This window comes from Terrapene carolina, unplaced genomic scaffold (assembly GCF_002925995.2).
Source record: "Terrapene carolina triunguis isolate 2854851 unplaced genomic scaffold, T_m_triunguis-2.0 Scaffold374, whole genome shotgun sequence".
In the NCBI taxonomy this organism is placed as follows: domain Eukaryota; kingdom Metazoa; phylum Chordata; order Testudines; family Emydidae; genus Terrapene; species Terrapene triunguis.
In genome coordinates, this window is record NW_020664725.1 from 8,711,228 (window position 1) to 8,737,348 (window position 26,121).

Below are 26,121 nucleotides of genomic sequence, written 5' to 3' on the forward strand. Positions count from 1 at the left end.
GTCTGGATTTGTCCTGTACACAGCATAATTGAGATATCATTGGTCTCATATCGTGAGCTGGTGTAATTTAGGTTCCCATAGTTCTTATTTCCATCTCTCCTTCCCTGGATTATATTTCCTTCCATCACAACTTGCTACTTTTTATATGGTAGGTTCTCCTGCAGACTGGGAAATATTCCTCTGTGCTGTGGTGTATGCAGGGCTGCATTGTTTTCTTGTGCTGCTGTGTGTTGCAGTCCCTTTTGTGGAGCTACAATGCTTTTGTTTTTACTCCCTGGTGCAGTATCACACTGCCATGTATGCAGCTTTCATTTTCACGTCAATGCTGCATATTTCCTGGGTTGGAGCACTGTTCTCAGTGCACGTGGCAGAACTGTGGTGTGCTGCGACTCCCTGGTTTGGGCTATGACTGTTATTTGGTACCATATTGTGCTCTGTTACAGTATATAACACCGAGTTTTGCATGGGAGTTGCAGAATACTCCATTTCTGGTGAAGTCAGAGGGCCCTCAATTCCTGAAGTACCTGGCAAGATCAGACCCTGCATCTCACCACACTGCAATATTGCCTTCCCGTGTTGGGCTCTGGGCTTAAGTTGTTTGGGGCTGGAAGGACGGAAGGACACTTACCTGTACTGGAGACACCTGCAATGTTACTAGGCTCACTGATGAGGTCCTGCATGACAGCCAGAACTCGGAACTCATACCAGGTGTCCTACAACACCAAACACAACATGAGCCACTAGTCAGAAGCTTCCTTCAACAATTTAGCACACCAAAGCAAATCAGGCACCAGGATGCCTTCTCCAGACCAGATAATGGGAATCCTCAACATTGTTCTAGAGAGACTGCCCTTCCCTTGGGCTGATAAGGGAATTTGTTCTTCACTGGGTCTAGACTTCGGGACACCAAATTAGCCCCTACTGCGGAAATAAGCAACAGACATCCTAAAAGTATTCCCCGAATGCTCTCCCAGTGTTGCAATACATATGGTGCACAATCAGTAACCCAGGCAAAGGGCCAATCCATTATAAAAACCAAAGGGCGCTCAGTCAGACCACCTCTTACCTGAGACAAATCCTTGGCAAAAAAGTCATTGTCACTCCCCAAGATGGCATCGTCCAATATCTCCCACCTCTCCCCTACGCGGAACTCCATGATGTAATGGTCAATTGGAAAGCTGTGATTGGCTGGAGGAAGCCACGACAACAGGACTCCTTGCTGCGTCCGATTGGCTGTTAGGCACCTCGGTGGGGTGACCAGCACCAGTGGTTCTGGAGTTGTTACAGGGAATGCTGAAGACACAGTACAGGGAGGGAATGGGGCAGGGAAAGCATTTAGTGGAGTCCAGAAAAAAAGAGCAATAAGTTTTACAACTGGCTACTTTCTCCTGTTCACTTCACTGTGCACATGCTCCCTGCTCTTCTGTCATCCTTCCTCTGCAGATCCAACACCACCTGCAGCTGTGCTGGTCAGGATTTAAGCCTCAAGAGCTGTGACTCCACAGGCCTCAAGGCATACACCAACCACCTGCAAGATTCATGGGAAAGGACAATGGAGGAGCACTAAGGGCATTTTAATACTTTCTCATAAGCACTGGCCATTGGCTGCTGTCTGAGATTGGATAACGGAGTAGAGGGACTCTGGTTTGATCCACTATGGCAGTTCCTACTGCTCTGCAACTGTAGGTTTAAGACATGCAGCCACACAGGTAGCATCAGCAAGGTCTCTTCTCTGAAAGATGCCAAGAAGTCTTTATGAGAAAAGGAACAGCCACAGATACAAGGAGGCCAAGAAGAAAGAGGGATACAGTCTCAAAGTCCACTCATTCCTGGACCTTTTTGAGACCACCCACAAGAGAACCAGCGGGAATGGTGATTTCGTGCTGTGACCTGGTCTGAGATAGGGTGTACATTACAACTGGTTAGTGCCAATGAGTTTTGGTTACTACCAGCCTGGGCTGCATGTGAAACAGAGACCTGGAGGTAAACGATATTGAGATATTCATAGATTCTAGGACTGGAAGGGACCTCGAGAGGTCATCGAGTCTAGTCCCCTGCCCTCATGGCAGGACCAAATACTGTCTAGACCATCCCTGATAGACATTTATCTAACCTACTCTTGAATATCTCCAGAGATGGAGATTCCACAACCTCCCTAGGCAGTTTATTCCAGTGTTTAACCACCCTGACAGTTAGGAACTTTTTCCTAATGTCCAACCTAAACCTCCCTTGCTGCAGTTTAAGCCCATTGCTTCTTGTTCTATCCTTAGAGGCTAAGGTGAACAAGTTTTCTCCTCCTCCTTATGACACCCTTTTAGATACCTGAAAACTGCTATCATGTCCCCTCTCAGTCTTCTCTTTTCCAAACTAAACAAACCCAATTCTTTCAGCCTTCCTTCATAGGTCATGTTCTCAAGACCTTTAATCATTCTTGTTGCTCTTCTCTGGACCCTCTCCAATTTCTCCTGAAACTCCTGAGCCAACAAATCACCACTCAAGACAAGATTTCAACGTTTATCTCTGGTGAATCCTGTGGTGCTTGATGACTAAGACATGGGGCATATTGGTACTTGCATGGGCAATGTCACTGGCACCATTAACACGAGAGTGGGCCTACTGAATGTGACCAAAGGACCCTGCCTCATCTCACCACCCATCTCCATTCTCTTCATATCCAGGGACTCTGAGCTCCTTTATTATCCCCATGCTGTGTCAACTCACCTAGCGTGTTCACAGTGACCACCTCACTGAAGGCGCTCGTACCCAGTTTGTTTTGAGCCAAGACACTGAACTGGTAGGCGGTCTCTGGTTCCAGGGTGTCCACCAGCAACCAACTAGGACCAGTTGGTACCGGAAGAGACAGCCAGTCATGGGGTCCGAACTGTGCTCTCTTCATCCTGGCAAGAGAGAAGACAAACAACTCAAGTGGAGGTGCTTTTGAGAGAAAGTGTGAATGAATGAAAGAAAGAGGACAGAGAGAGAGAGCCAATCCCTTAAGCAATAATGGAACTACCCTGAATGAGGGGCTGGGTTTCACATATCAGCAATATGTGTGGACAAGGTGCTAAGATTCTGACACCTACAGAAGTGAGTTGCCTTGAAACTGGGTCAGAGGCAAGAGACTGGAACTAGACATTTGCTGGGCCAAGGGGCTCTCTACTCAGTCCCACGGTACACCCAGTCAGAAACACACTTATTTATAGTGACACTCCAGCCAGTCCTCCCTCATTACATCAGGCCCTTAACGAAAAGCCCTTACAGTCGGATGATGGCCACAAATAGCACCTTCTCTCCCTGCTCTCTGTGGGTATTCAGAGTCACATCCTGATTACTGGTCATGACAAAAGGACATTTTGTTACTTTTTATTCCTGTTGTCGCTGCCACAGCTATGGCAGAGAGGGGTGGAGTCTATTCTGGCTCACACTTCATCAGCAAAATTAACTAAGTTCCCAATACAGAGCAATTTCCCCCCCTCGGTGCAACCCCATTGAGACATGGAGCCAAATTGTGATACCAGTACATATGAGCAAACCAGGAACCACTCCAAAGAAACCAATAGTGACACTCCGGATTTATGCTGGGGCAAAGAAGAGCAGAATTTTACAGACAATTGGCCAGATTCTCGCTTAAACCAAGGCCCCTTTATGCCGCCGGAGCAATGTAAAAGGGTTTAAAAGCGAGAGTGAATTTTATTTACATTTCTGAGCAGTGTCAAGGAGCCTTAGCGCAAATTAGAATCAATCCTAATGGGTTTACGCAGGCATTATGAGGACAGAAACGGTCCTCGATAATCTTCAGAACTGGTGATTAAGCACATGCCAGTTTGGGGCCTGGGGAATCAGTCAAGCTGGGATCTGATACCAGGATTACAGGGCTGGCAATGGTAGTTAGTGGGAACCCTTCACTCTCCCCTGCGAAAATGAAAACAAAACCCTACATCTTTTCACTTGGAAACGAGTAAAAGTGTTTGAGACAAATAAGGAACACCTGGATGCCATTTTTAGAGTCATTTTTCAGACAGAACAGCACACTTTCAGTGCCATGTCATTTAATAAGAATAGCTGCACTTTAAGAACATAGAGGCCAAATTCTCTGAAGTAAATGGAGTTGCATCAGCAGAGGATTTGGGCACAGGTATCCATGTCCCATATTTCTTTCCTTTGATCTCCTTTTTTTAAACCCTCTGATGGTAGCTACCCTGGCCTCCCAGAGGACAGAGATTGCAGTTGCAATCCTCACAGAGACTTCCTGTGACTCAAAACACATGGCTTTTCAAACTGCGAACACCTGACTGCCATACCCACATCATATAAGATCCAGGAATCCAGCCAGAAGAGCAAAGAAAAGGGGTGATTTTAATGTATCTAGGGAGATGGCAAGAACGACAAAGCTCATTCAGTCTGGGAAGTTAGGGGCCTCTTGTTTCTCAGCCTGCACCTACCTCTTCCAACCACTACTGCTCCAGCTCCTCTTTCCCCACAGTTAACTGGTAGCAGGCATCCTAGCATGTCTCCACAAAGGAAAGCTTCTGCCAGTGGATGGTACCATCCAGAAAAAATAGGAACTTACCTGTCCAGTAACTATTGTTCCTTGAGATGTACTGTGCATGTATACATTCCAGTGTGGGTGTATGTACAAGCAATGCATCTGAATCAGAGGTTTTTGCCGGCCGAAGCCATAGGTGGCACATCCACCCCGTTCACCCCTTGCACCAAGCCCAGCGCATAAAAGGCGTGTGGTTGCTGCCTCCCTTTGTTTCTTCAAACCACCAGTAAGTTGAAAAATGAAGTAACGGAATATGGAGGGAAGGGGGGTTGTGGAGTATATGTGAGCAACACATCTTGAAGAGCAACAGTTACTGTACAAGTGAGTAACCATTTTTTCTCCTTCAAGTGATTGTGCACATATACATTTCACGGTAGGAGACTCATCAACAATTGCTATACTGGTGGAGGGACTTCAGACTCCTTGAAGAGAAACCACAACATCGACTTGGCGAATTTGGCGCCATCCTGAGAGGCTTGAGTAATAGCTTAGTGCCTGGAGAAGGCACACATAGGGGACCACGTTCCAGCTTTACAAATGCCTGCTATAGGGGTGTAGCTCAAGAAGGCTGACAAAGTGGAATGAGCCCTATTGGAGTGGGCGGTTTCCTCAAATTTGAGGAGAGACTTTTGCCAGATCATAGAAAAGCTTGATACAGTGCGAAATCCAGCGTGAAATACACTGGGCTGTAACAGATTGCCCTGTCATCATCTCAGCATAGACTACCAATAGTCTGGGAGAGGATCTGAAAGAGTGTGTGGTCCAGGTAAAATGCCACAATACCCAAGAAATGGAGCTTCTCTTCAGTTTTGGAAGAATAAAGCTTTGGAAAGAACTTGGTTGTCTTGATAAATTTGTTTGGCTTTCTTAAGTCCAGAATGGCCAAAGACCGCCTCTTTTTCTAGGCAATCAGGAGGTGGCAGGAATAGAAACCTTTCCCTCTGTGATAAGGAACTTCCTCTACTGTTCCCAATGTTCATCAATGTACTTCTTGGTCTAAAAACAATCTCATGAGATTGGTCCCTTTACAAGAGAAGAGAGGATGAGTTGGGGAAGGGGAGGGTGGTAAATTGGGTAACACATCCCTACTTTACAATGCCGAGCACCCACTTGTTCCTCCCAAACAGGGGGTCTGAATGCATGAGATCAGTCAATTCGTATGTTGTCCTAGACAGTGCATCAAAACGCCTATTTCAAAGTCACTGAAGTCTGGTGAGAAGTGCCTGTTCTAGGCATCACCCACCAACATTGTCTGTAAGTTTTAGACCTCCTAGAGGTCTCTGCTGATATTAGGGCCTGTACTTTGTTTGGGGCTTAACCTGCTTCCTCTTTTGTTACCGAGGTGTATACACGCAACAAACTAAGGCCAGGTCTACACTACCCGCCGGATCGGCGGGTAGTAATCGATCTATCGGGGATCGATATATTGCGTCTCGTCTAGACGTGATAAATTGATCCCCGAATCAACACCCGTACTCCACCTCGGCAGGAGGAGTAAGCAGAGTCGACGGGGGAGCCGCAGCGGTCCACTTGTCACCGTGAGGACGGCCAGGTAAGTTGAACTAAGATACTTCGACTTCAGCTACGCGAATAGCGCAGCTGAAGTTGCGTACCTTAGATCAATCCCCCCCCCCCCCAATGTAGACCAGCCCTAAGACTCACACAAAAGAGTCTTACCGTGCATGTTACATAACCGGTCTGAGAGAACAGTTGAGCCCCTTCAAACGGTAGAACTTCTATTGTATTTTGTATCTCTCTTGGAATCTTGGAATGCCAGAGGCCTGCTGTAACCATCAAACTTAATGCAGTATCTGACACGTCGATTGCTGCTTGGAGGGAAGTATGAGCAGCGACATGCCCTCCAAAAACAATGGCCAAGAACCGATCCCAGTATTCCTTAGGCAGTTTGTCCATGGATTTGGAAAACTGCTGTCCCATTAATAAAAGTATATTTGGACAACAATGCCAGACAATCTGAGACCCTTATCCGAAGGTTCACAATGGTCTATCTGCCACACAGATCCAGCTTTTTATAATCTTCGAGGTAGCCTTAGTGTGAGGCTGCCTGGAATGCTCATTAGCCACTGTGAGCACTAATGAGTCTAGAATGGAATCGGTAAAGAAATAATCAAATTCTTGCTGAGGAACCTAGGCGTATCTGTCCGCCGATTTCACAATAGATGGGACAGAGACAGGTGTCTGCCAAAGGGTCTTCATAGGTTCCAGTAAAGCTTCATTATTGTAAAGGGAAACCTTTTCAGGAGTGGGAGTTTGCAAAACATCTAATAGCGTGCGAGGATTGTCTTGCATAAGCTCTGCTTGTGTTCCCAAAGACACGGCCACTCTCCTAACTAGATCCTGAAAAACTTTAAAGTCCTCAGGAGAAGGTGATGCTGACTTTGGAGCGATGGCCTCATCTGGAGAAGAGGAAGAGATACAGGTAGGCCACAGCTAAAAGCTCCTTCCCTGCCTCTTCTTCGTCTGTGGGTTCCATTAAAGAGAGGTTGTAGGCTTAGAGAAGCATCAACCCTAGGCACTATAGGAACAAGAGAAGGCGACTTTCTTCTGGATTGAGTAACAAACAAGGTGTCTAGATATTTTAAGAGCAGGCCAAGGGGCTCAAAAAAGCCAGGGTGGACAGTCCAGTCTTTTAACAGCCCACAATGGAGAATTCCAAACTGGAGCAGCCTTATAATAAAGATCTTGCTCTAGAGTTTGGGAAATCTTTAGAACACTGATGGTCTGGACACCTGAACGATCATGACAGAGATACGGGTCCAGGCGACTGTCTATCATGTTCAAAGTCCGAAGAAGAGGAGATGTAACTCTCTTCAGTAAAAGGAGCAGCAGTCGCAGGAGGAAGTCCCGGCACCTGGTGTTATCCCAGAGGAACTGATGTTGATGATGAATTTGACAGTGCTGGTGGACAAGGTGGTCGGAATGCAAATAAACGAGTGAACATTGACAGTTCCCGCAGAGCTGATGCAGTACATACACCCATGAAGTGGACAGAATTGGCAGTACCATGGCGACTGTAGTCAATGGTGCCAGTAGTGCTGCTGAAGTAGAGGCCACTGAGATTGGGACTGGATGATGCAACAAAGGAGAGACCAGGAAAGGGACACATGAAAGGTCTTTTACTGCGAAGAATGCCTGTGGCGGCGAAGGTACCAATAGCAGAAGTAAGTGCTCGGCTGCTAAAGGTGGTGGTGCCCGAGACAGCTGTCTCGCTGGTAGGGGTGAAGGCACCAGTCTCAACAGCCCCTCTGGTACCAGAGATAATGGCGTCACCTCTGATGGTAACTGAGTGTCGATGCTTCCAACCAGCCCTTGACTTGGCCCTGGAGGACTTTTCAGAACCTTTTTGTGAGGTGAAGAATGAGACTTAACATCTCAGAGACCGAGAAGGGTTTTGAGCACTTCGAGGAGGTCTCTGGAGACAAAGATGAATGATGTTTCTCACCTGTCTTGGGTTTAGAAACTGGGGCAGCTGGAATGGTACTCCTTATGGATGAACACTCCATTGCCTTGACTGGGGCTGGGGTCTGAATGGTGACATATCACCTTCTCAAGAAGATTTGAGGCGGAAATCCCTGTTTTTTTATTCTCATTGGGAAGGAGGTACAAATAAGACATTTGTCCCCACATGCCCCTCACCTAAGCAGATTCAGCACCGCTTTTGTCTGTCATTAATAGGAATCACAGCCCTGAATGTGACAAATTGTTCAAAACCTGAAGATTTCCGCATATTAAACTCACTAAACTCTAACTACACTAAAACTAACAGTAAGCTACAACTATACACACACACACACACACGATTTTTTTTCTCTCTATGGCTGGCTAACTGAAGCTCAGAGAACGACAGGGAGCTCCAACTCTTGCCGGGGTGGTGAGAAGGAATTGAGGGAAGTGGTGCCCATGCCCCTTTTATGCCATCACTCGGCACATGGAGAGTGGGATGCATGCGCCACCAATGAGTATTGCAAGTCTCGGTCTCAAGTGCATTGGGTGCATGCACACCTACAGTGGGTGCATGCACACCTACAGTGGAACATATACATACACAATCACACGAAAGAAAACATCACCTATCCGAACCATTTGCAGAGAGTTCTGGACCAGAATAGGGAGGGAAGGGAACCTTTCAGACAGGATAGCCTCAGGTCTTTTTATTAATCCATTCCACAAACCCAGTGTGAACAGGGTGACCAAAAGGTTCCCAGGTGTACTCGTCAGGATTCATGACCTTGTGAGATTACATCTCCAAGTCATGGCAATGTGAAGTCATGGCAAATAATGTCACTTAAATGCCTCAAAGTGGCATCCCTGACTTGCAATGGGATGGAAAACAGCAATAGCTATGAATTCTACACCCCTATTAGGAATATATACTGCAGTGATAATCCCCACAAGCTGCAGTTTATAATCGTGTCCGAGTATTTAGAAGGGACTGCGGAAGAATATTTTATATATCTTTATTTTAGAGAGAGAGAATTACAATGTACACAACACATGTAAAGCCACTAGCTATTCATCTGGGCAAGCCTACAAAGCAGGAGATAAGGGATGGGGAGAAGACAGTCCAGATAATGCCGCAACAGAGGGGAAAAAGGAAGCATGAAGCTACGGAAGTGACCAAGTGGGGAACAAAGCCATATGCACAGAGGAATTCATCATACACCAGAACCAAAAAGTGCTGCGGAGAAATGAGAGTGGATAGAAAGTCTTTCCTGTTTAACAAAACTACAGCTCCCAGAATCCTCTGTCACACCAGCAGTTGGTATGGGGGCAGGGAAGAAGCTGCTGTCAAAAATGTTTGCCTCATTCAGGTCTCCCTGCGGCATTTAACCCTGCTGCCTTCACGCATTCCCTCCTACTGGCTCCTTATTGATGCCTGGCCCAGGCCTCTAAGCTGTCAATCTCAGTAAGGCAGCTAAGTAACTGGAACGGCATGACACAGGAGGGGTGTTGGTTATAAATCCAGCACTGATCACCATCAAAGCATGGGGAAAGCTCTTCCCTAAAGATACTGCACAGACACAAGCAGCACGCTTGAGCTACCCAGCTGCTGTCCCCGTGGACTCTCTCCAAATGTCTCTGTGGAGCTGGACTTGCATTCACAGCACTCACTGACAACTAGAGAAGAAGGGGGAAGAGCTGAAATGGAGTCTGGGCTACACATGGGACTTGTTGGTCCCCCACGACTGTGTGATTCCCCCTACTATAGATATATTCGGAAGGTGCTGATATATTTACAAGCGCTTTAAGGTCCTTGGATGAAATGCACTCTATAGGAAGGAAGGAAAGTCAATAATAAACGGTGCTTTTTTTAAAAAAGGCCATTCTCCTTTCTCAGACCCACCTGGACAGCTAATAAAGGCAGGAGTAAATGACGCTTAGATCTTTTTTATAAAGAGCAGCAGCCTCAGAGTCATGGCCAATTTTCCTCTTACCCACACAGATTGTAACATCCATGGCTATATGTGAGCTCCTGGCCTCTGCATTAGCCTACAAAGCCAAAGCCCCAGCCCAGGTCTCACGCCCATGGAAGGTGCTGTTCAAACCCACATAATACTATCCTAAAGCAGCACAACAGACCACAAAAGTCTCACTGAAACATAGTTCCGAACACGGCGTGCTTGGCAGGATGGCATTAACTTTTCAGTTCCCTGGAGCTTTATTCTGGTTTGTTCGTTGGAAGAGAAATTGCCATTTTTGACAGAGTGGGTGAAATTTATAATCAAAGCGTCCCAGCACAGCCAAAAGGGTGGGATATGGAATAACATGGTCAACACGGGGAGCTCAGCACAGCAGGAGAAAACGTTGAGTTAGAAGGATGGCAGCAGCTGCCAACAAGGACAAAGGCAAGAAAGAGCAGACTCCAAAGGGCTTGACCTGCAGGAAGTCTCTCTTTGAGGAGGGTCATATAAATACAGCAGGGAGAAGAATGCATAACCTTTGCCCAGATTTCCAGTCGGTGAAGGAGAAGAGGGCTGGCATTGATAAGCGGACACTAATAATGAGCAGTAGCTCTGCAGCAGACAAGCCTGCTTTGGCTTTCTCTCGCCAATCCATCGGGCACCATATCCCACAGGGTGTCCCTGGCTGACACGTCCCATGAGCAGCTAATACTCAGAGGGATGACTTTCTACAAGGAAAGTAGGCTCCTCCTCCTCTACCCAGCAGTGGTTCCCACACCACACCGGACCTATGGTCCAACACCACTGTACAGTCCTTACTCAAGCTTTGGGCTAATATTCCCCCATTTACACTTCCTCCTTCCACTTTAAGTTTTTTTTTTTTTGTCTCATTTTGTTTGGGATCTCAAAGCAAATGGGGGATCCTGGCTTCTCAGGAAGTAGACAAAGAATCAGTAAAAGACGCTGGCAGCGAACAGCAGCAGCTGACATCCTCCTCCAAGGTGAGACGTGTTTCAAAAGGAAGGAGGTTTAATCATTCCTTCTCAAGGACATTTTAATCAGAGGCAGTTGTGTGAATTCTGCACTCTAAGCTCATTCTCTTGCTTGTTCAGATCTCTCTTCCTCCCTCGTCTCTCTCTCTCTCTCTCTCTCTCATTTTCTCTCTCTTTCTATCCGCTTTCTTTTGTCTCCCCATGCTACTGCCCAGCCCCCACTTTCCGAGCTCTGGTACGTTGCTCTGTCTCAAGCAGAGCAGAATTTATCATGGGAAGCATGTATCCAATCTCCACTCTATCAGAAGACTCCATCTGGCCACATTAAGAAAAGAAAGAACGAATGAACGAACTGGGGGGGGGGGAGGAAGGGGGAAGAAGAAAACCATGGCTGAGACACAGAAGGTCGTCGTCACCTTTACGTTTCAGATTTCAGTTGACAGAGATCCTGAGAAGAAACAGAAGGCGAATAAGCTCAGCATCCAAATGAGAGACTGGCCTGTGCTGCAGCCCACCATGGTTCCCATGACAAGGGTAGACTGCAGAAGCATCTCCACAGTCCACTACCCGTGGGGAAAAGGAAGGCTGGCTTAAAGAGCAGCGCTACTGGGGGGCGGGGGGGGGGTACTTCATTCACAAGTGTGAATCTCTGACACTTACGCGTGAGTCACACCACCACTGGCAGCCAGGTGTACGAATCCTGGTGCTATCATGCAGGTCCTGCCACGCCAGGAAGCTGTAGATTGAATGCCGGCACTAATCCCTGTGCTGTGGGCCTCCTTGTGCTGGGATGCTGGATGTGTGAATCTTGGCACTACTGCTTAACGTGTGGATCCAGAAACACTCAAAAGCCATCAGAATTTGGTGTTTACTCTGGACAGGTGTTAAACAGCTTTTTAAATCTAGCAACCGTCAACTGTTATGGCCAATTATTATTGTAAAACAGAACGCTACTGACCATTCAGGTAGAAAAATCAGAGTCCCTTTTGTTGCATCATTTGTTTCCATTAAGCAACTGTCTTCTTCCTTAGAGGTCTTTCATTCTTCACAGAGCCAGTGGGAGCAGGAAATGGCCTTCGCCCTTAGTGCATCTCAACAGGTAGAAGTGCTTTTCATCTCAGAATGTAGGGTCCGATCCTGCTCCACTGAGGCCAGCTGGAATTCCATCTTTGACTTCAATGGGAGCAGGATCGTATGTTGTGGATGTGACAGTGGGAGTAGGACGCAGCCCGCTTTCTTACAGCTGTGGTGGCTCAGCAGGGCTAAGAGGACTAAAAATGGAACAAAAACTCACTTGCCTCACTGAAGTCAGCAAATAGGAGACGTATTCTGTGTAAGTCCTGAGTGGTGGTATTAGAAAGCTGGGAATGGGCAACAGGGGATCACTGGTGATTACCTGTTCTGTTCATTCCCTCTGGGTCACCTGGCATTGGTCACTGTCAGAAAACAGGACACTGGGCTAGATGGACCTTTGGTCTGACCGTATGGCCATTCTTTTGTTCTAGGACTCTGAATACCCACAGGTAATTGTGGAGTAAAGAAGTGGCCTTTTGATGTAGTCACTTTCTTGAGAGTATACTTTAAAGTCTCTATATTTTCTGTCAGTGATTTGGCTGTTAAGCATTCAAAACAGGATTTTCAGTTCATCTTTAACTAGGTGCAGGTGGGAATAACATGAAAAACGCAGGTGGGAATTAATATAAAAATGTATTTCCCCTCTAATATAAGCAGAGTACGTTTTCAGGGCTGACAGAAGGACCAATGAATGGCGGACCTAGAGCCTTCTACAACAGAAACACATGCAAGGGCAAGGGGGTTGACAACTGTACATGTCGAGACTTGTATATCAGTCTCTCAGATCCATTGGCAGCGGTGATAGGAAGAGGGGGGGAAGAGAGAGAGTCCACCAGGACGAACCCTCAACTAAGCAGCAGCAGAGCATTTAGCAAAAAATTATCAGAACCCCTCCCCGCCCCCCCACCCCACCCCCCCCACCCGCCCACCCTTCAGGTGTTCTGGGTCACCAGGGCTCCACACAGCAAAAAATGTCAGAGGATGTAAGTGGGTGTAGCCCCATTCAAGTCAATGGAGCTATGAGGATTTACACTGGCTCGGAATCTGACCTCATGCTTTTCACAGCCACCCTGGCCATGGGAAGCTCCCATCACCTCCTCACCCACCCCTGCTTAGAAATGGCAATGCCTACACCTGGCTCCAAGTTCTGGCTGAGGAGAAAGGAAACAAAGCAGAGAGCAAAGCATGCTGGGATGACTCACAGAGGGCCGTACCAAACTGAGAATGTCTGCTCATATCCACCGTCATAGCCAGGCTCCCAGGAGACGTTGGCAGAGGTCATGGAGACCATGACATGCACACTACCCGGGGCATGAGGGCTTGTGCCTGAAGGTAGAGAGAAACTCAGTGTAAGAGGCAAAACAGAAAAATACATACACATACATGGGGCCAGTCACCAGGGCACCCAGAACAATGGTAGCCCTTGGACTGTGGAATTTATGGTTGTTTAAAGACAACAGGAGCCTAGAGAAATGGGAGCTTATTCTTAGGAGTGGAAGGACATTTTCCCCTGCCTCTGTGCGCTCAGAGGGCTTTTAAAACTTTACTTTCAGGAGGCAAGATGTGTCCCATTGGAGAATGCATCCGGATAGGTCAGTGGTGCCATACTTTAGTATCTAGGAGCTCACAGGATTAAGAAACCCTTCAAGATTTGACCAAAATGTCTTCTAACTGTGCCGCAGCAGGGGAGGACACACTTGGCCAGCGAGGAGGGGAGCCCTTCGATCTGCCTCAGGACGTGGCCGTAATAAAAAGGACAGAGATTTAAAGACAGCACCACTGGAGCGTGAAATTAAAGGAAAACGTTGCTCTTCTTTTCATGGGAAGCGTCCCTGAGTAATGCTTTTCAGACACACGGCTTGGAGCAATCAGACAGGAAACATGAACCTCTCTCCTGACACAGAGAAGCACACCCCTGCCTCCAAATTATCCAACAGCCAATCCATTCACAAGCTGAAAGCCCAGGTAATCGACTCCAGGAGCAAACAAAGGGTACGTCTACACTACATATTAAGGTGTGACTGTAGCCCACCAGGGACCCTGGGTATGTGCTTGGGTTACTAACCTGCACTCAAGTCCATGCTGCTGCACCTTCAATGATGTTACCTGCGGTAGCTAGATTAAAGCTAGCACCGGTATGCCTACCCACGCTACAATTACACCTTAAATTGCAGTGTCGATGCACCCAACGCCATCAGGGAGCCAGCCGCTGGAGATGCAGGGCTCAGATCAATTCAGAACACAAAGGAGGGTAGGGAAGGCTAGGAGAGGAATCCAAAGATGTTTTCCCCACCCTCCCTCCCCACACACACAGTCACAGCCAGTGTCCTATATGGAGGGCACCTGAAGGGACTAGTGCTGTCCTTCCCTCTCTAACCTCATCCCACCCACTCAGCACCTTTTCCCACCCCTCAGCTTCCCCCTCCATCCCCAACCTCCTTTATTCCAGCTCAGTCCTTTCCTCCATGATCCCTTTGCCTGCGTATCCCCTTGCACGGCCTTTGCTCTCCCACCTTCTCGACCACACCTGCTCCTTCCCTTCTATTTCCCCAACCTCCACCCTTCCCTATTCCCCTTCAGTTATCCCCTCTCGCCATGCCCTCCCAAGCCCCCTCTCTCTGGCCCACCAGCCTTGGCCTTCTCCTACCTATGACTGTAAGGTGAGTGCTGGCAGTAATGCTCGTGACCACACTGGTAGCGATGCACTCCCACTCCCCATGGTCGTCCTTGCTGAGGGATCGGAACTGCAGGTTGCCCCCTGGAAGGGTGTTGTGCTTGCTTCTACTGGGCTTCCCTACCTTGAGCAAAGAACAGAGAGAGCAGAGGGGAAGAAAAAAAAACAACAACTCAGAAGCACAGTGCAAGGCAGCAGCATGAGGTCACGCACTGTTAGCTAGGTTCTATGGTGAGACCCAGAATACCAGCCGGGGGTGAAGAGGCTCCAGCACTTGGGGCTGGCTACCAAGATCGGCAGATGGCAGCACATGTACGGATTTTCAGTTAAACATGCCAATTAAAATGGCAGGATAATTAGCCATAACGCATGCAGAACAGAGCCGTGTTTACAACTTGGCTACGCAAGCATAAACATACGGACACCACGGACCTCAGAGGAGATTCAACCTGGGACGTTGAGCATCCGAAGCACAAGTCTCTCTAGCACTTGAGATCAAAGAGAACTCCTTTAGCTGCAAGTAGCAGGCTATTGTAGTCTCTGGTGCCAGCCACTAGAAGGAGATATGATCACACGCACGAAGCCAGTGTTTTATGTCAGTTAGGGTGAGTGATATGGATCTTTGATTGCTCCAGTTGACACTTTCAGAACCTAAAATGAGTAACCACTTAGTGCTCACTGGAGCCTGCAAATGCACCATTAAGAACAAACCTGCCCCGTTTTAAAAATGTGATCTCCACCTTTTACCTGGTTCTAGGTTTCCAGACTAGAGGTCAAATTTGTCTCAGTTGCAATGGTACAACTGAGTAGAGAATAGGTCTGTATACGAATGCTTTAAATAATACTCTGATTTACTCTTAGAAAGTAAATTGTATCCACACCATAGTGTTCTTCAGTAAAGGTTCAAAAAGGACATTTCACAAACAGGGCTACCAAGGCTGGAACCATTTCGGAAGAAAAGCCTAGGTGTTTTGTTTTAAATGAAAAAAAAAAAAAAAAAAAAAAGGTGGACCCTCTCTCTTTTGATGGCTGAGACGCTGGGTTACATAACCAGTGACATTCACACCCATAAACTGAAGTTGTACAAATCCTAAATCGCTTCAAAGTCCTCATTCTCCATAATGTGTGCATAGCTTTTCTGTGGATTTCTTGTGCATAGCTTTGTTGGGATTTACTGGCCTGCTTCGCAATGTTCTCATTCAACACCTGGAACACCTGTAAAGGGCTAGATTTTTTATTTTTTTTTGGTGGGAGCAGGGCGATCAACTGCCCCAAGTGGCTACCAATGCTGAATCCAAGGCCTTCAGTGGCTTCGCCACAGAAGCCAGGTTTGAGGTGGCAGGAGTTTTCACGAGCCAGTAGTGTGTGTGAGGGCCTTTGGTTTTATGTTTTCTGGTGGAACTCGGATAAGTCCAGACTAGTCCTGACTGAAAACACCAGAGGATGACATACCCAGGGATAATCAAGGCAGAAGAAACAGGAAAAAAACATGGGACAGAAGGGGAGGTGTTGAAAAGCAGGAAAAATAAAGAAGAGGATTAAAAGAAATGAAGGAGAAAGGAAATAAGATGGACCGAAAGATGAACACGTTGTAGAGCAGTGAGCAAATCACTTCAATTTCTCATTTTCTTACCCGTGTCCATTGAGGTTTGCACTTGGGCTACTTTATTATCTTCTGCCTCAAACCCAGAAAAATCAAGGGCAATGCCAGCTGTGCATGGTCTTCCACCGCGAGCCAGCGTACCCTTGCACTGACTGCCCCAACATGACTACTTGTTTGTCCTGGTGGGAGCCCTTCCCTCTCCCACTCTTTATCCTAAGCTAGATGTGGCGTAGTGCTTGGGAAATCCCAGCCCTGTACATCACGTATGCAGGGTTGGAGAGCTCCACAAAACAGCAGCAAATAGAGACGAAAGAGCAGTAAAAAGATGAAAGGCCTGGGGAGAAGGTCCTGCAGTAGGGACAAAGGCCTAAGCAGGTCCCACTGGTTTGACTGTTTTTCTATAAGGAGAATGGAGACTTGAGGGAAGGGGCATGCTGGGTAGCATGGAGGGGGCCTTGGGAAGCCCACAACGAGTGACTATATTGGCCGCTGAGGAATGACTATTGGTGCTACTGGTAAACAAGAAGTTTGTGTATTTGGGCAGAAGAACCAATCCAAAGGATGGAACTCTCCATCCCTAGCTGCCAGACTGTACAGAAGAAGGGGGGAAAGGCTGCCCCTTCAGGCCAAAATCCACCGGGCTATCATAGCCATGGTCATAGAGCCATCCCATGACTTGCCAGTTCAAGAGCCCTGAATTAAAGCAGGCTATGGAGACATCATTATTATGCCAATGCAGGCCACTTGACAGGGGCACTTGGGGACACAGTTGAGACAAAACTAAGAATTGGAATGGAAAGCAATATTTATGTGCCCTCCGGAGGTGTTAAAGTAACAGGCTGATTCTTCACAAAGAAGAACGCACGTGCAGGCAAGTGCCCAAGGCTGCAGAATATACATTCCATGAGGAAACCAAAGCAGCTGCGGGACTGCACTAAAAAAAAGCCTGGTAGCTTCCACCGAGTGAGGGACGCTTTCAAAAGGGCAGCCACGTCCAGTCACAGGGAACCCCTGCCCTACCATTGCCAATGCTCCATCTGCTGATGCAGCCAATGCAGCACCATCCCAATCTAGCACCCCAGGAGGGTTATTCCATCCTGCAGGTGGCGACCCCAGCAGAAAGGATGGGGAAGCTTCGGTGAGTGTTCCTGAAGTTGATACCAGTGTGGAGCAGCCAGAGGAAGAGCGGGGGGGGGAGAGGGGGGGGCTTGCTCAGCTTTGCAGATGCTGCTGTGAAGGTTTCATGGTATTAAACACGGTTGTCAGGAGCTGGGTTTCCCCCACCCACCTGCGGGACAGGACGGCAGTGGTGCAGCCCGAAGCGAAGCAGCTGTACCTGCAGTTTGTTCTTACCGGGACAGAGAGTGGGGCTTCTCTGTCTGCAATATTCATCAAAAGCCAAAGGCACTGCAGATTTGTCTGGCAGGCCGGGTACCTTTCTCCAGGCGATGACGGGAAAGGGGTCTCCAGCAGCGGCACAAGGGATCAACAGCTCCCTCCCTGCCTCTTGTCTGTACTCCCAGCCTGGTAGCACCGTGAAATAGGGTGGGTCCTGCAGCCGAGGGGAAACTCAAGTAACCGTCACCAAACACAATTAGCATGTGTACACAGACAATCGCTCCTTGAAGATCTACTCACAAATCAAGTTAAGAACTAGTGGGTTTTCATCAGGGCAGAATGATTTAAATCACCTGTGTTGTTGTTTTTTAATTCATTGATTTAAAATCAGGTTGGGGCTTTGTAAAACGAATTGCTTCAGCAACTTAAGCTTACGGCAAGTTATAAATGCTGGGAAATTTTCTAGAGGACCACTCAGCTGGGTATCATCTCTGAACTGAACATAACTAAATGGGGGGGGGACACAAAAATATTGGAAATTAAGGCCCTGAACTTGCGAACACTTAAGCAGCTATGTAACTAACTTTTTTCTTTATGTTGAAAGCTTTAACAGGTTTACAAATCATTGCCAGGTAAACTTCAAAATAAAATGTTAACCAACACAACACTGAGCTTGTCTTTTTGTTTAAAAAAGATTATGCAGGAACTTTACTCCCAAGAACAATCTCGTGACTTCATTGGGAGTACGAATGTGCTTCAAGTTAAGCATGTGCATAAGTGTTTGCAGCATTGAGGGCTAAAATTTTATATCTTTTATAAAATCTTTTAGTGGCAAAAATCTTTGATGGTAACTTATTTTGACTCAATGTCTTCGCAAAGTTCTTGTGATTTAAAAAAAACCCACAAACCAAAATTTTCAAAAATAGGAGCCTAAACGCATATTTATGCACCTAATGTGGGATTTTCAAAAGCATCCAAGTGACTTAGGAGCACAAGTCCCATTGACTTTAAACTATAAACCCTGATGGAGACTTATAACCCACTTCAAACACTGCAGCTTTCTTAACTTGCAAAACTTCAATATATATGAAGGTATTGTTGGTCACCAATCTAGCACAGGCTATTTGCTAATCAATTTTGTGTTTGAGCTTGTGTTTTTCCACACAGTGCAACTATTACTGAGGGCACACACTTGTGTTTTTCAGCAAACATGAGCACTTGAAGTATGAAACTTCATAGAAAAAAGTGTGTAAAAATCTGAAACTCTACTAACTATTCGAAAGCTAGCTAAAGAAACAAGTACAAACCATCCATTGCAGCAATTAAAGACTGTACAATGGAAAGAACTAGCGACATGTAATTTTTTTTAAATCATTTCAATATAAAAACTTCATTCTTAAAAAAAAAAAAAAAAAAAACAGGATTTTTATCCATCCTGATTTTTATAAAACACATGCATGTGCATCAATCCCCAACACCACCCCAGAGAACTCTTCTTTGGCATGATAATTCCATCATTTAAGAAACTACTGAAAGTTTTCTGATTGCAAGGAATCGAACAGGTACGTTACCTTCAGTACCAGTCGGGCAGGGGGGGACTGGCCCATCGTACCCAGGGCGTTATAAGGCACACAGGTATAAGTGCCGAGAGCTTCCTCTGTTACCTCCTCTATTCGGATTGACCCATCTTCCAGCAGGTTCCAGCCAGAATACTGCAAGGCCAAGAGAGATGGGAGTTACCCTGAGGCCAATAGAAGTTATTGCTATCCATGATCCCAAAACATCCCTTCAATGTTGCCTGCAATGCTTCTGCAAGCTGTCCAAATCTTATTACAAATAAACTTAAGAATGGATTAACGAGTCCCTGTAATTTCTGGACTGGAGATCCTGTGTGTTCTCTGAGACCCTTTAGTCCCTTTTCTGCTCTCACCTTGCAACACCTTCAAATACAGCACAACTGCTAATGATAGCTTCGTATCACAAATGGGATCCCCTTTGCAGATCAGACAAATGGGACTTTCATGGTCAGGAGTTAGAACCTCTGCTCCCTGGTTGCAGAGTTTCTACCACTCTAGGACTTTTCTTTTTCAGCTCCTTGAATTTCTCTCTAGATTATGAAAAACCCACTAAGATGCCAACCAGATGATTATTTGGACTAGATTAGCATAATGGTCTCCCTTCTGGGCTTAAAAATCTATGCATCAACCACATTTCTCCTCGAGTCTGCCACAAAGCCAGGCTACTCAAAGAGCATAAAAACCACCTTTAGGAGCCAATATACAGCAATGGAACATCCAGATGGTGCAAATGTTCTTCAAAGCATTCCAGAGCTCCTTAACCTCTATAGTTTCCTACCTCCAGGGAGCAGGGGCAAAAATGGTCTCATTAAGATGTTTAATTTTATTTGCAATGTGACATCCTCTCTTCAGAGATGGAAAATACCTGTACTGTATCAGGCCCACCAAGGCCATCATCCCAGGCACTAATGAAGGATTGCTGTCTAATTCGCTGGTGAATATATTTTATTCAATCTAGTTTCTATTGTTCCAAGCAATGGGAGGTGCCAGCACTTCTTTCGGGCGGACACTCCAAAACTGAACCAATCTTGATCTCGGGAAGTTACTTCCTCCTGATGTTCAGCTTGAGTTTTTTCGCTCAATTTCATGCCATTACTCCTGGTCCTTCCTCCTGGACCACCCTAAACAACATTTCTGCCATTTAAAGATTTGTACCGAGTCACGAAACCCACTCAAAACGTCATTTGAACAAATTCTTTTAATCCTTCCTGAGAGAAATCCTGTTGCTGCTGCTGCTTCTCTGAAATTCTTCCAACGCTCCACATAATTCTGATTCAGCTCCTCAGCAGTGGGGAGAGACACAGAGTTTGAACTTAACATGACAGCTGCTGAAACCAATTTCGTCAACAGTGCTGCAGCCAAAAGCAGATGTGTTTTTTACTAAGCTAACATTTCTCCGGAACATCACCAGGCTTATGCCAGGTGCTTGGTGTCAAGTGGCACTGAAATGGTGAATCCCATCATTTTGCTTCTGCCTATTTGCTGCGTACAGGCTATGGCTGAGATTTTGATACGTTACCTTAAATATAATGGAAGGTGTGTGTCTAAATCCCCTAAACTGTTTTGAAAAAAAATCTCCTAAGGTAACATATCCAATGTTTGTAAAACACTTAAGATGCTATCTGTAACAACAACGGGTTTAAAAGGAAAACAGAGTGGCGATGTCACTACCTCCAGGAATTTACAATCTAAAGAGACACTTAGAATCACACACAGAACCAGGGTTACTTTCCTTGTGATTTCAGAAACAAAACAAAAAAAGTCTCTTCTGAATGCAGTGGGGTTTAAATACTGCTTTAAAAATATGTTTGTAATCATTTTGCGGCTACCAGCTGTGATGGCTAGTTATAATGGATCTATCTGAATGGTATAAATCTATTGCATTAGGGAAAGTCGTTGGCACAGGGCCCTGGTAATGGGGTATGGAATACTTAGCCGAGGGCACTAATTTAAATACACTACCCAGTTCAGTAGCGTTCAGAAGTCATTACTATCAGCAGATGAATTGGTGGGGGTCCTAGTCCATTCTCTTTTGTATCCCCATTAGAGAAAAAAAAAGTCATCAGCACAACTGGGCCTTTGTTATTCTCCTCGGAGAGGTCAAGGACTCAATGTGCCAGAGACACTGAACTCCTCTCTGAGTCCTAGCAGTGGACCCAACAACAGGGCAGGGTTGAGGCAATATGGGGGAGGCAGGCAGGCATTGGCATTGTCAGTTCCTGTGCTGCGGACAACGGATGCTTGTCTCCAGGGCTACTGATCCAGCACCTGCCACCACTCCTTTTTTCTGGTATTAAAAAGAGTGCAGTGCCCAGGTTAAAGGGGCCAAGGACGGTGAAAGAAGTTATCATAGAATCACAAAACCGAAAGGGACCTCGAGAGGTCATCTAGCCCAGTCCCCTGCACTCAAGGCAGGACTAAGTATTATCTAGACCAGGGGTCCCCAACGCGGTGCCCATGGGCGCCATGGCGCCCGCCGGGGCGTCTAAATGTGCCCGCGTACTGGCTGGCGGATGAGCACCCGCCGACAAGCAGCATCATCCAGAGGAAAATCGGCAGTGACACCTATTGACGTTGCCGCTTGTCGGCGGCATTTCAGTGGATGCTTGTCTGCCGCCACGGTCCTCCGTGACTCGTCGTCTGGTGCCCGCCCAATGAAAAAGGTTGGGGACCACTGATCTAGACCATATCTAGCTCACTCAGCCAAACAAACTGAAAGGAGACCTTTCCCCGAAGAATAATTGGGGCAAGAGTTTATATTCACAACTGGAATTTCTGAATTTCCTCCAGCTGACAGCAGCAATCTTATGGAAATCACATCATCTGAGATGCCCATGCCATACAAGGCTGATACCGGAGATGACAGGCCATGTTCTAGATCCGCTGCGATCCCTGGTTTGAACAGTCAGAATAAAAAAACTTTAAACCTTTAATATTTAAACAAAACTGTAAATATTGAATGTTTAGTTTAAATATTAAAAGCCTGAAGTCCTTGCTCAGATTGTTATACCAGGATTATAGCAGGATGGAGACTCTTTAAAATGGCTTTTAACATCAGCCTCCCATAAAATGCCGAGTCGCCAAGGTGGTCACTTTAACAGCAACACTGGCATTAGGTTTGTGAGATTTAGATACTGCACTGATAGGAGCCATATGAAAACCTAGGCCAAAAAGACTCCATGGTAGGATAAGTTTAACTGGCACATGAAGTCCAGGGTTTTCCCCCCCCTCTTGATGGGAAAGGTGGCTTTACAAAGAGCTGTCCCTGAGCCTGTCAATATTTGCAATAGAAAGCTGGGGGGTGGCTATAAACACTCACAGGGGATGAGTCTGAGAGGAGGGAGATTATCCATCCCTACATCCACAGGAGGGCATATTTTTTCAGTGAAAGAGGGGTTACTGCTAGAAAGAGCCAAACCATTAAGTCAGATTCCTAATTCACATGCCTTCTAGAAAGCCAGACAAGTTCCTTTCCCCCCCACTCCTTTCCTTCATTCTGCTTCTCCTTCTCCAGCTTACTGGGGTTTCTTCGTAATTGTTTAAAAGGGTTTTCCTCTGCAGCCTTTGAGACAGACCACACCTCCTCCCCACATCTCAACTCAGCATTTCTTCCCTCTCTCTGGACAAGTTTATTCCCCCTTCCATTTCCTCTCTCCCACCCTCACTTCTCCCTCCTACTCTACACCATGCCCAGTCTTCAGGGCCCATGTTCCCTAGAGCTTCCATCCCTAGATCATCCCCCAGGTGAAGGAGGGCAAGTGGCAGAATGACTCTGTACGTGTAGGAGAGGTGACAGCTTTAGCACTCAGCACAAATGGCAGAGTTCTCCTTCAGGTTCTCTCTGTTAAAAATAGCACGCGTCTCCCTTTTGCAGCGCATACTACTGAGATTTGTTCTGGGGCAGGAGGCTGGCACCTTCTGTTTAACTGAGAAGGGAATAAAACAGTGGGAGGAGGTTGGGACATCTACATAGAAGTGAGTATTGCCTCTAGGAGGTGCTAAATGCCAGCAGCTCAGGGCTCGATCCTGAAAGGTGCTGAGCACTGTGCCCCCAATCCAGCAAAGCACTTGAGCACCTGCTTACTTCTAAAGCCCCACAAGCAGCCCAGTGAAGCAGTACTGAATGGGGGAGGCAACCGAATGACAGAGGATGTGGAAAAAACTAATGTACTCAATGCTTTTTTTGCCTCTGTCTTCACGAACAAGGTCAGCTCCCAGACTACTGCACTGGGCAGCACAGTAAGGGGAGGAGGTGATCAGCCCTCTCTGGAGAAAGAAGTGGTTCAGGATTATTTAGAAAAGCTGGACGAGCACAAGTCCAAGGGGCCGGATGCGCTGCATCCGAGGGTGTTAAAGGAGTTGGCGGATGCGATTGCAGAGCCATTGGCCATTATCTTTGAAAATTCATGGCGATCGGGGGAGGTCCCGGATGACTGGAAAAAGGCTAATGTAGTGCCCTTCTTTAAAAAAGGGGAGGAGGAGGATCCGGAGAACTAGAGGCCAGTCAGCCTCACCTCAGTCCCTCGAAAAATCATGGAGCAGGTCCTCAAGGAATCAATTTTGAAGCACTTCGAGGAGAGGAAAGTGATCAGGAACAGTCAGCATGGATTCACCAAGGGCAAGTCATGCCTGACTAACCTAATTGCCTTCTATGATGCGTTAACTGGCTCTGTGGATATGGGGAAAGCAGTGGATGTAATATACCTTGACTAGCAAAGCTTTTGATACTCCCACGGTATTCTTGATAGCAAGTTAAAAATGGATGAATGGACTATAAGGTGGATAGAAAGCTGGCTAGATCGTCGGGCTCAATGGGTAGCGATCAATGGCTCCATGTCTAGTTGGCAGCCGGTATCAAGTGGAGTGCCCTAAGGGTTGGTTTTGTTCAATATCTTCATTAATGATCTGGAGGATGGCGTGGACTGCACCCTCAGCAAGTTTGCAGATGACACTAAACTGCGAGGAGTGGTAGATACGCTGGAGGGTAGGGATAGGATACAGAAGGACCTAGACAAATTAGATGATTGGGCCAAAAGAAATCTGATGAGGTTCAACAAGGACAAATGCAGAGTCCTGCACTTAGGACGGAAGAATCCCATGCACTGCTACAGACTAGGGACCAAGCGGCTAGGCAGCAGTTCTGTAGAAAAGGACCTAGGGGTTACAGTGGACGACAAGCTGGATATGAGTTAACAGTGTACCCTTGTCACCAAGAAAGCTAATGGCAATTTGGGCTGTATAAGTAGGAGCATTGCCAGCAGATCGAGGGACGTGATCGTTCCCCTCTATTCGGCATTGGTGAGGCCTCATCTGGAGTACTGTGTCCAGTTTTGGGCCCCACACTACAAGGAGGATGTGGAAAAATTGGGGGCTGGAGCAATAGGGGGCTGGAGCATATGACTTATGAGGAGAGGCTGAGGGAACTGGAATTATTTAGTCTTCAGAAGAGAAGAATGAGGGGGGATTTGATAGCTGCTTTCAACTACCTGAAAGGGGGTTCCAAAGAGGATGGATCTAGACTGATCTCAGTGGTAGCAGATGACAGAACAAGGAGGAATGGTCTCAAATTGCAGTAGGGGAGGTTTAGGTTGGATATTAGGAAAAACTTTTTCACTAGGAGGGTGGTGAAGCACTGGAATGGGTTACCTAGGGAGGTGGTGGAATCTCCTTCCTTAGAGGTTTTTAAGGCCCGGCTTGACAAAGCCCTGGCTGGGATGATTTAGTTGGGGATTGGTCTTGCTTTGAGCAGGGGGTTGGACAGGATGACCTCCTGAGGTCCCTTCCAACCCTGATATTCTATGATTCTTAAGCGCTTTTCTGGATTGAGCCCTTCATTCTCAACTTTATTTTAAAATCACCACAAACAAGGGGAATAGGCAATCTGGCCATTTCCAACTCAACAGAAAGTTTTCCACCGCAGGAATCCATAACGTTAAGGACACAGAAAGGGTACGTCTACACTGCAAAAAAACACCTGCAGAGGCAGCAAACCCCAGAGCCTGGGTTAAATGAGTTAGGCTAACCTACAGGGGTAAAAATAGCAGTGTAGATGCTCCCGCTCAGGCTGGACCTCGGGGTCCGAGACGTCACCCCCTCCACACGTTACAGAGCCCAAGCAAAAATATCGACACTTATTTTTAGCTCCATAGCATAACCCCCCGCAAACCTGAGCCAGTTGACCCAGGCCCTGAGACTCGCTGCCATGTTTTTCGTTGTTTTTTGCGCAACACAGTCGTACTCTAAGCACGTTTGTATGACGGTCCCTATCTCAGGGCCACCTGGGGCAAGAACGAACAGGCAGCTCCTCCCACTAACAGACTTCCACTGCCACACGCTTTTGGCACCTTGGCCCCAGATCCCAGCAGCATCCCCACCTGACTGGCCCACTCTGAACCAACTGCCACAACCTCTCCCACTGGGTCCCTGGCCTGACCAGCTCCCTGTCTGCCAACCAACCACCACACACAGCTGAGAGAAGGGGAACAAGGTTGAAGGCCAGCCCAGGCTGTGTCCCCCTCAGTCCTCTAGTTCCCCTGCTGCTTCCCTCCTTCCTGTGCTCCCTCAACATGGGGAGCCTGCTGCTGAGAGGGGGGTAGCTCAGTGCCGCCACGGGCAGCCCTCAAAGCCCCCTACAGGGGCAGGTGGAGGAAACGGTCTCTGGTCTCCAGCCCCTGAAGCACAGCTGCTTCCGTAGCAACCATAGCAGCAGCTTGGGGGAGGAGAAAGGGAAAGGAGACAGAGAGAGAATGGCTGACCTCATGTAGGCATGGCGGGGGGGGGGGGTTCAAGGGGAGGCTGGTAGCAGCAGAGGGAGTATTTCATGGGCAGACAGGCGGTTATAAATTTGCCTGTCCTCAAGGGGACCGGTCAGGTTGGTGAACGGAGACCGAACTG

General features: G+C 47.1%; 1 protein-coding gene across 1 annotated transcript in view; it reads right to left on the bottom strand.

The window, feature by feature from the left end:
* IGSF9B (immunoglobulin superfamily member 9B) overlaps positions 1–26,121 on the bottom strand; it is a 66,291-nt gene that overhangs the window by 18,437 nt on the left and 21,733 nt on the right. Inside the window, exons 7-13 of the mRNA XM_026657978.1 lie at positions 19,222–19,362; positions 17,748–17,864; positions 14,683–14,833; positions 13,250–13,361; positions 2,722–2,897; positions 1,067–1,293; positions 629–713 (exon numbers count right to left, since the gene is read on the bottom strand). Coding sequence (XP_026513763.1) covers positions 629–713; positions 1,067–1,293; positions 2,722–2,897; positions 13,250–13,361; positions 14,683–14,833; positions 17,748–17,864; positions 19,222–19,362 — 1,009 coding nt within the window. The remainder of the gene's footprint in view (positions 1–628; positions 714–1,066; positions 1,294–2,721; positions 2,898–13,249; positions 13,362–14,682; positions 14,834–17,747; positions 17,865–19,221; positions 19,363–26,121) is intronic.